At 38.6% G+C, this 11,260-nt stretch overlaps 1 protein-coding gene across 1 annotated transcript; it reads right to left on the reverse strand.

The window, feature by feature from the left end:
* Positions 1 to 291: 291 nt before the first annotated feature.
* LOC143636596 (uncharacterized) lies at positions 292 to 729 on the reverse strand. Its single transcript, XM_077104158.1, has one exon. The coding sequence runs from the start codon at positions 727 to 729 to the stop codon at positions 292 to 294; it is 438 nt and encodes a 145-aa protein (XP_076960273.1).
* Between the last annotated feature and the right edge of the window lie 10,531 nt (positions 730 to 11,260).

Consider the following 11,260-nt stretch of genomic DNA (forward strand, 5'->3'; position numbering starts at 1 on the left):
TTCTCCCACACAAATATCTTTGCTTGCTGTCCGTTGATGGACGTGAGGGGCTTAGCTTCCACCCATTTTGTAAAGAAGTCAATGGCCACGATTAGGAATCGGGCTTTCCCGGACCCTTCGGGGAACATGCCCACTATATCTATACCCAATTTTGGAAAGGCCAAGATGAACTGATGGGTATGAGGTTAAGCTTCAGTTGATGAGTGACAGGGGCGTAAATCTGGTAGCTGTCACGCCTTTGTATTTCCTTTAACGCGCTCAGGAATATCGCTGGACAATAATATCCAGCTCTCATGGCTCGAGCAGCCACCATCTTACCCCCATGTGCATTCCAATAATACCCTCATGTATCTCTCGAATGATATATTCCGCCTCTGTCAAGTCCACACATTTGAGGGAGGGTCCCAAATACGACCTTCTATATAGAGCCCCTTCAATAATCTCATATTTAAGTGCCTTGATTTTGAGTCTCCGGGCCTCCTGTTTTTTTTCTGGCACGACCCCCTCTCGTAAATACAGCAGGATTGGTGTCATACATCTCTCCTCTTGTACCTCCACATTGGTTAGAGCAACCTCTGTTATTGACGGCTGACCAAAGGTTTCCACCTTGACGGAGGCTAACTTGCTTAGAGAGTCAGCCTTTTTGTTAAGCCCTCGTGAGATATACAGCACCTCAGCCTCCTTGAAGCTTTGCATCAACTTCTTAACCTGTTTTAAGTATTCCTCCATTTTTTGAATATTTTGCTTCGTAGCTTCCCTTTATTTGGTTGGCCACTAATAACGAATCAATATGAGCCTTTATACGTCAGACCTTGATCTTTTGAGCCATTCTCAGTCGGGATAATAGTGCCTCAATTAGGCTTCATTGTTGGTGCTAGGGAAATCTAAACGTATCACATATGTCAGCTCGATACCCTCGGGACTAATAAGAATCAACCCCGCACCACTTCCATCTCCATTGGAAGCTCCATCTGTATAGAGGATCGAGGAGGGTTCTTCTGAACCTTCTCGTGTCTTCTTTCCAGACTCCTCTTTGTTTTCTCCTTGGTGGTTGCGTACATCTTCGTCTAAAGGAACTGTTTCAGTGATGATGTCAGCTAAAACTTGTCCTTTGAACGACGTCAGGGCTTGTTCACGATGGAGTGATCACCTAGTTCAATCACCCATTTAGACAATCTCCCTGACACTTCAGACTTCATAAGGACTTGCTGCAAAGGCCTCTCCTCTGGTCCCTTCAACATGCGACTTACAAAGTATATAGGAACTTGAGCCTCCCCTTTTTCGACCAAGAGGACCGAAATTATCGTACGATCGGTCTGGGAGAGGTAAAGTATCAATGTTTCCTCTGGCCGCGGGGCCACGATGGTAGGAAGCTCACAAAGGTGACCTTTTAATTCCTGGAATACCTTGTCAGCTCCAGAGTCCCAGCAAAATTTGTTTTTCTTCGTGCTCCTTTGGGGGACCGCCATGAAGGGGAGCGTTCTCTCAGCAATTCTGGAAAGGAAACGATTGAGAGCTACGAGTCTCCCATTCAGTCACTGGACCTCCTTGATGTTTGTGGGGGGGGGGCTTCATTCGTAGCAATACCTCCACCTTTTCGGGGTTTGCTTTCATCCCTTCTTTGGTTACCAATACTCCCAAGAATTTCCCTTCCTTGACCCCAAATGAGCACTTTCCAGTGTTAAGCTTCATGTTCGCCCCCCTCAACGTCTGGAAAGTCTCACTAATGTCCTTCAACATTCTATCTTCGTTTGTGCTTTTTACCACCAGGTCATCCACGAATATTTCTAAATTTCTCCCCCTTTGTGGATCGAAAAGTTGATCCATGAATCGCTGATAAGTGGCCCCAGCATTCTTCAAACCAAAGGGCACCTTGGTGTAACAGAAAGTTCCCTCATTGGTATATAATGTTGTCTTCTCTTCATCTCTCGGGTTCATCTGGATTTGGTGGTACCCTTTGTAGGCGTCTAGAAAACACCTCAACGGGAACTGGGAGAGAGATTCAATCTTCTTCTCCACATCAGGTAAAGGGTACGAATATTTGGGACAGGCTCTGTTCAGGTCCTTAAAATCAATGCATACACGCCAACCACTATCGGATTTTGCTATCATCACCGGGTTTGATATCCACTGGGGATACTTCACCTCGCGTACTATTATTGCTTGTAACAATTTCCATGTTTCTTCCAGGACTGCGCGACTCTTTTTTGGACCCAGGCTTCTTTTCTTTTGCCTGACGGGTTCCATCCACTGGAACTCGTCTACACTGTGTCGCACCAAATTCCTGGGAACCGCAGTCATGTCTTCGTGCCTCCATGCGAAGACATCAGTATTACGCAATAACACTTCTTTGAGACCAGCCTACCCTCTGTCTGACAACTGAGTCCTTATCCTGACCGTTTGCTCGGGGTGACCCCCATTCAAAACCCATTCCTTAGCCCTTGTGGTGCCTTCTTGATCTTTCTACATGTTCCGATGCTAGTAACAATTTCTGCTGAGGATCGAACAGTTTCCACCCCCATCGGGGTGGGGAGTTTCAAATATCCATGAAACGTGGAGGCTACGGCTCGGAGGGCTTTCATGCCCGGTCTTCCGAGAATAATGTTATACTTTGAGGGAGCCCGTACTACCGAAAATCGGAGGCTTACTGTCCGCGTTTTCTCACCATCCCTCAACGTTAAAGGGAGAGTGAGGGAACCAAAAGGCTCCAATATTCCATAGAATCCCATCAGAGTGTATATATCTTCTTCCAACCTGCTTCGTATATTCTTTTGAAGTCTCGCGAAACAGTTTTCATACATGACTTCTACCCCGCTCCCACCATCGACGTGAACCCGAGCCACTCGGTGTCCCACCACGCTAGCTGAAATATTCAAGGGCATATCTCGAGATTCCTCCTCCTCCAATCGCGGGAACAATATGGAAGCCTTCATCCATGATGAATTACTGGACCAAGGCCCCAATCTTCCCATCTTAGAGTTTCTTCTTAACTCATCCCCATCGTCATCTCTCCTTCTGATCATGTCGACGAAGTGTTTGTCTTCGTCCTCGTCTTTTACTTTCAACGGGAATTCTTTGGATGGGAGAGGGAGCTGGCCAAATTTCAAGGTTGCCTCCCACAGTTTTTTCAACTGGACACAGTTCTCGGGTGTGTGTCCCCGGCTCTTGTGATAATTGCAGTACCCTGGGGGTCTGCTTTGTAAGCTTGCTTGAAAGGGATGGAAGTCTTTGGTGTATACTTGGCTTTGTCGGCAAGAAGGATGTCTCCTGCGTTTGGGGGTTGGGGCTGGTATGGATACCTCAAATGGATACCTCCCCTTACCGGGACTCAAACCTCCCCATACTTTCCCCCGTTTCCGCCCTTCGTGGCTACCCTCTTTGTCTCCCATTCCCTTAGCTTCGTTCCCGTATCTTTGCCTCTAACGAAAGCTCGTACCCGATCCATAACCTGGTCAAAAGATGGTAGGGAAATCTTCTCCCAGCTTCTCCGTGAGCTGTGAGAACCTCACTCCATTGATGAACCCGCTGATATTCATAACTTCAGGTGCCCTTTTGATGCTCATGATTTCTACTTATGTGTAAGATCTCATTAGGGTTCGTCATAGCCTTCCTTTTCTGGCTAAAGTTTCACAAAAACTTTTCCCTCAACTCTTCATAGCTATCAATACTACTTGGTTCAAGGCTGTCTAACCAGATCCCCCCCCCCCCCCCCGTCAGGGTTTGGGGGAAATTCAAGCACTAGGAAGGCGTAGACCACCCACTTAGAGGCTTTCTCTTTCCCTTTGGCTGAGGCTAGGAACGTGGCCAAAGACTCTAGCAGTGCCCCAGAATCTTTTTCTCCGGCCTTTTTAGTTCTTCCCCTCCTACTGGACCTGGGGTATCAAACGATAGTCTAGTCTTGACCGCCATCATCTTTTCCCTTTTCTCTTGTTCTTCTAAACACGCCTTAAGCGTATCTTTGTGTGCTCTAATGAATTCAGGGGTTATCTTCCACCCTCCTTCGGTGTTTCTTTCGCTCTCCACCCTGTTTTCTTGCCTTTCTTCCCCTTCTGTCTCGTCTTCTATCGTCACCGGTCCGTTGGTATATCCTAGTTCTTTGTCGGGCTGGGGTGTCACGGCGGTTCCCCCATGTATTATCATCGTGCTTTCTTCACTGGAACCTGAGAGAAAAGCCACGGGCATTCGCGTCAGGTTTGAATCAGCCATCTCTCCCAAAGCAAGCAGTGAGACCCTTGATTAAAGGTCCCACGGATGGCGCCAATGTTCGAGCCTACGTTGAATTATGCTGGAACGTGTGCTCAAGTGGTGATTCTTGGAAAAGTATGGTGATTATGATAATATAGTGATAATGAAATAATATATATATATATATATATATATATATATATATATATATATATATATATATATTGGCTGTGAATTTTGTGTATTACATGATGATGTCTCTTTACATTTATGCCTCTATATATATCTCTCTAAGAATGCCTCTTTTATCCTCTAAACCTTGATTATCCTTTTGTCCTACGGACTCTCTGCTCCATCGCCGAAAGCATATGGAAAATTCCTTTGCCTGCTGGTCACTCTCTTTTCTCCCTGGTCATGCGTGCACTAGTGGTCTTCACCTTTCTCCAGTTAACAGTAGTTTTCCCTCCATGCTATATTATTCCCGCATCTTGGCTCTTGATCTGGGCTCTGGTTTCATGGGCCAGTGGGTTGTCTTGGGATTGTTGGGCTTGTGACATGTCTTGTAGCCCAATTCATAAGGCAGCTCTTCAGTAACAATGGGTCGGAATCCGTTATTAATGTTTTGGCGAGTACGCCTTAGTTAAAAAGATTTGGGATTTAGTTAAAGGGTGACTTGACATGAAGTTGCCAGCTTTACAATTCTAAGTTGATCGGAATTCTCCTTTAAGTGTGCATAAGAAATAAATTGTGGCTGCAATTATATATGTTGCTTAGTTTGGAAGCCTCGTAATGATATGTTTTTGTTGTAGAAAGGTACGAAGTATGAGGTATTGTTTGATGATGTTACCTACTTCTCTTTTATTTCGTAATTGAGTAGGAAGAAGAAGTTTATGGTTAATTGGTTAGAGTGGTTGAAAACCCTCTTTGATTCATGTAATTTTGTTTTCTATTTTTTTTTTTTTTTTGCCCGCCTGGTTTCTTGTTAGTCAGTGTCTTATAAAATCTCTTCCGTTCAAAAAAATTCAATAAATAAAAGAAGGAATTCATATTTTTCATTCATATAATGTAATTTAAACATATTTATTCGTAAAATTTGATTATCTTGTAAAAACTCACTACATCTAATTTCTCATATCCATATCTATTCAGTTATATAATACTTATTTATTCTTTTTTTTGTTTTTCTTCCACTCAGAGTATACACACACACACACTCTAGCTTTTCTCCGTATTACGGGACTTTTTTTACATTTTTCATTTCTAATAATTATATTTTATTTTTTGGATTTTAGTTTTATTTATTTTAAGGAAGTTAATAATAAGGAAAAGAAATGATAAGATTGGATAGATGAAGAAAGGAAAAGAAATTATATACTTAAAAGATATTCTCGAGTTAAAATAAAAGGAAAGAAAGTGTTAATTACATTCTTAAGTTAGATCGAAAAAAAAATATAGGAAAAAAATTGTAACTTTACAATTATATCCTCATAGCAACATGGAAAAGAGAATTGAGATAGGGTAAATTAGTAATATTGTAATGGGCTATAAAGTTTTCTTTCACAATCAAGCCATATTTGGTTGGAAAGTTTTTGAGGAAAAAACCCTAACTTTTCTTTTCATTCTCTTTCTTTTCTTTAAAAAAAATCTCAAGAATGAAAAATGAAAAACTTTCTTATCTTTTCTTTTCCAAAACCTTAAATAAAAATTCAAGAATGCAAAGTTAGGGTTTGATAATAATGGATTCACAAATAATGAGATGTTATAACCCGTTTTAAAAGCTATACGGGTTTGGTGAGACCCATGGTCAGTTTATATTTTTTACAGTAAAATTGTTTTCTTAATTATAAATAATATCTTTTTTTTAATCTAATATTTGATTTTAGTATATCCCTATTTTATAGGATTTTCATATCAAATATTTGGTGAGATTAATTTTTAATTTAGTGCGATGTTAAAACCCGTTTAAGGGCTATTTGAGTTTGGTGAGACCCATACCCATAAATTCATGTCAAATGCATGAGAAACCTTCATTTACAAATAAAACAATCCAGTGGCTTGAGGGAAGTGAGGAGCAACCTAGAGAACTTTTAAATGTTTTGTTTAGATAGATAGATAGATAGATAGACAGACAGACAGACAGACAGATAGATAGATAGATAAAGGGTCCGATACAATAATCCTTTATCGTACAATAGGTACGCGAAACTCTGAAATGTCAATTTTTAATAAGCACTGTAACCCTAAAATCACACTATGTGAGCCGGTCTTTGTTCACCTCCCATCAATTACGTCCACCTTCACCATCACTGTTCAGCAATCCGTCACGTCCAACAATCTCGTCCACCGTCGCTACCATCGTCTACCAATGTGAACACCATCATCTTCCGTAAAAACCATCAATCGTGTTCACGGGTCAGTTGATAAAATTGACCAACCGAAATTGAAATTGAAATCATTGAGCCTAATTGATCAATTAACCTTAAAACTGATCCAATTAATCATCAATTTGAAGCCTCAATCGATCAATTTTTGAGTTTTGAGTGATGGGTTTTAATCTTAAATGTGTTAGGAATTAAGCTGAACGTTTAAGCTTTTTTGACAGAACGTTTTAGATTTAAACCTGAACGTATTAAGGTCTAACCTTGAATGTTTAAAGGTTCTGAATTTGGCTTGAACGTTTTAATTTTATCCTTGAACGTTTAAAGGTTGTGAATTTGGCTTGAACGTTTTAGTGTTTTTAATCTTGAACGTCTTTCGCGTACGTAATGCACGTTTGATGTAGATGTCGTGCTCTAATCAAAAACAAGTATTTATAAGACTTAAATACCTATAACTAGTATGGGTAAGTAAGGACGTCTCTACAGGGAATCAGTGGAAAGTGCAAGTAAAGTTCATAACTATTAATTAATTAACTACGGTGGACAAACAATGTCAAGCGGTTTATAAAGATAATTATAATAACACATGATTACTTTAAACTAACTGTAAACAATTATGAGAAAACGATTCACTTCAGGTTCAGGTAATGTGATGACCGACTAATCACAGATTCATAAGATTAATTGCGCAGTAATTACTACACCTAACAGTTGGGTTGTGATGACAAACGATACCCTAACCGAATTGTTGACACAACTGACTTCGGTTTACCCAATTACCAGTTTAAAATATGAAAATCAGTTATAAGCAATGACTACGATTATTGATTCAATGACATAAGAGTTAACCCTACATGTGATGAACACAACCAGAAAAGTGATGCAAAGTTTGACAATCAAAATTATAAACTGTTTAAACAATCAATTCGTAATGTAAAACAAGATTAAAAACAATCAATCAAGTTCATACTCATTCAAAACATAGAATCTGATCAAAGTTAGTTTACATAAAACCCTAGCCTAAAGTGAATACAATGGTTTAGCCTGACATCGGCATCACGAAGGATTCGCTTATCTAATGAGAGGATGAAAGCATGCGTTGAATGGACGAACCGGAGGCTTCGGGATGGTGGAAAATCGTCCTAGGGCTTGTACTTAGTTGGAGGAATGAAGGATAGGTCGAATGGGGGCTGAAAAACTGATTATATCAAAGTTAGGGTTATTTTTCCCGTCATGAGGATCTTAGCGCGTCGCTAACATCCCAGGGGTGTGATTTTCGCGCCGCACTAAAGACTCAAAATTCTGATGATCTTAGAGATACGCTGACATCACCATCAGGACCCTTTAGCACCGCGCTAAAGGCGTCTGACAGAATTTTCTTTATTTTCTTCATTTATTTTGCATAGGAAAGCGTGCCAATCATCATGAGTCTTATATATCTTCGTTCCAAGCCCATAATTCATCCAGATAAGCGTCCTTAACGTCAAGTATCCTGAAACACATAAACACGCTTGAAGTACCAAAGTTCACATAATATTTAAACTAAAATTAAACAAATAATATAATAATATACACGACTTTTGCCCGACCATCAACGTTAAACGATTATTATACGTTAACCTCACCCTATATATATACACACACACACACACACACACACACATATATGGGTGGATTAAAGTAAAAAATAGATAGTTTTATAGGAATAGTAAGAACAGATCTAGACCATTGGATCTATAATCTAGTGGTTGAGATTTATAGTTTCCAAAATACCAAATAGTTTTCTAAGATTTAGAATTATGCTACATAGTTTCCTAAATAGTATCACATAGTTTTCAAACTTTAAATTTTATGTCATTCTTATCATACTTAGGAAACTTTTTATTTTTATTTTAACCATTTACCATATAGGGGTGGGATTTAGAGAGAACTCTTATAAATGAGACTATGAGAGAACTAGAGAACTCCGTCATATCAATTGATTTTACTTAATCAAGGGTGAAAAATACATAAAGGGAAAAAAGAAGGAAAAACACGGGTATTAAAGAAAAGGGTAAATTAGGTATACAAAATATTTGTATTCTGGCTCACCATATCGATCTCCCTCTCTGGCTTATACATCATCGCTCCCAACCTAGGGTTTCATCCTATATGCTTGCAAAAATCGTTAGATTCATCACGAAATTAGTCGATTACACCGAAGAACACCACCGGGTAATCATTCATATAGGTTATTATCATGCATTTCATGTTAAGATCGTTCGTGTTATAGTGAATCGGCGAAAATAGTAGCCAATTATCTGTTTTTTATGTTTTATTTTTGTAAATCGAGTTAAAATCTATTGATACCATCTCGTATATGTTTGATTGCCTATGTAGTACACGAATCATAGGTATATTACACATAATCGGCTAAATATACGTTGTTATTGTGTGTTTTGTTTGTAAACCGAACATTAATGCGCTTATATGAGTTCACATATGCAATATACTCTGTTTTTGTGAATTTTTTTTAAACGAACAATAATATGTCTACATAAGTTAATATTTGCTTTATTGCATATGCATAGTGCTTGATTCATGTGCAATATTGGTTTTTTTATATGTTTGTCAAAGCACAATAATATAACCTTACACGAGTATATCCATGTATGATGCCTATGTGTATCACATTATAACCGGGTTATCTTGATGCAACAACATTCATTTGTGTTTATTGCGCATATGTAATGCTTGTTTGTAATGAATAATAGTATATTGATATCAGATCGTGTTTTTAATGTCATGTTAAACATCGCACGTGCGTAGTACGTATAACATGTTCGATTACATATATTTCCCATTTATGTTTGTCGAACATATATACTTTTATGTTACCGAGCATATCTGTTTGATATGGTCCAAAATATACTAATATTATATAAATAGTCTCTACACTTTTAAGTTGTTTTGATTTAGTTTGGTTTAAATAATACACGTTTCGGGTTCATATTTAAAGTTTAAAGGTTTTATGACACCACAGACTAAAATAACATATTAACTAGTGGCTTTATTTAAATATGAATTTGAACGTTAACCTAAAGAAACAAACGTGAGAACTAGCATTGGTGATGAAATCAAATTAAACTTTACACTACCCAACCACACTTGTGTTAAATAGTTTTTGGTGATTGTTAGACGCATGATTAGGTTGTCTACTTTGTGTTTTCAACTTGTTTACGGTTTATGGTCGAAATAACCGTAGGAATAATTTAAAAAAGTTTATTAGATTTTATTGTTCTCTCACTAGAGAGGCCGAGAGGCAATTTAGTGTTGTGTCATCTTTGTATTTTGCGGGTTCGGGTAATAATTGCACGGGAGTGAGTTATCCTAGGTCCCTTAGATTATTGTGATACAAGTTGTGTTCAATTTAATTAAGAATACCCTCTTTATATTAATATATATTGTATTCGAAGAGAACGGGCGGTGATTTGGGTTTTGGGGTACCATAATATTATTAGGTAAGGTGAGACCGGGAGGTGATCCAACCTTTAACAATTGAGCTTCACATGTCATTAGAGTTCTAGGGTGTCGTTGGTGAGGCGGGGAGGCGATCTAGTGTACTTTAGTGGTCTTTAGTATCACATTTTTAAGATATTGTTTTCAACCAAGTCAAGTTCGTTAACTATTAATTTAACTAGTAGGATTCCATTACCTAGGTAGTCGTTTCTCATATTTGTTTTAAAACCCAGTTTTTATAAAGTTTTATTTTAGTTAATCATTAATTAGTTAAGTATTATTAGTTTAAGTAATATAAAAAAAAATATCTAAAAAGCTCACTTCGGGAAGAGCGAACGGAAAGAGGAGGCCTTTGCTCTATCTACTTCTTCCTCTTCCCAGGAATGAACAATTGGAAAAAAAAATTAGATAAATCTTTTTTAAAACAGATAGTTCAGAGTGCTCATTCTATCGATACTGGGAAAAATCGTAAAGCAAAAAAATTGTTTACACTCAATTTTCATTACGAAGATGTATCACGTCAGGATCCGTTGCTCAAACCGAATCACGCCAACATTATGGAACTCCAATATGATCCCCATGCTTCATTAGCCCATATTGCTACTGAAAGAATACCTATGGTTAAAAAGAAAAATCGTAGGCTAATCACACGATAACTCTAAGAATCCAATTGTTTAAGAAATTGGGCCTTGTAATAATTCTTATCAGAAAAAAAAAAAGAAGTTTTTTTTCAAAATATTGTTTCTTTCATTCTTGTATTGGATTTAGCAAGCTGGTACGGAGCAAAGCGTGAGGAAATTCGCATTGCTTGGGAATAGGGATAGGAGGATGCAGGGAGATCCCAAACCAGATGCTTTGAATAGCAATATTTCGTACCCCATTCAATAAACTTGCTGGGAAAGCTTAATAGAGTGACCAAGCGTCGACCTTAAACGAAAAGAGTGTCCAACAAATCACGACAAGCTGCCCGCCCGTAACCCAATAGTCTGTTTTAGGGATTGGCGACTTACCCGTTCAGTGACTTTGGCATTGCACGTTCCCCAAACGGGTACTGTCGGGTCGGGTGAATTCAATAATTGACGCCTGTTGGAATTCCAGCCTTCCTTCGCCTTTCATGGCCACATAAAGAATTAATAGGGCGGTTGGATATTCGAGAGAGAAAAACTCGTTAATTTGAATTCTTCTCTTAAGTTTGATAA

The sequence above is a fragment of the Bidens hawaiensis genome, unplaced genomic scaffold, assembly GCF_021521415.1.
Source record: "Bidens hawaiensis isolate Kalapana, Puna unplaced genomic scaffold, B.hawaiensis_p1.1 tig00008029_1, whole genome shotgun sequence".
NCBI classification, from domain to species: Eukaryota; Viridiplantae; Streptophyta; class Magnoliopsida; order Asterales; family Asteraceae; genus Bidens; species Bidens hawaiensis.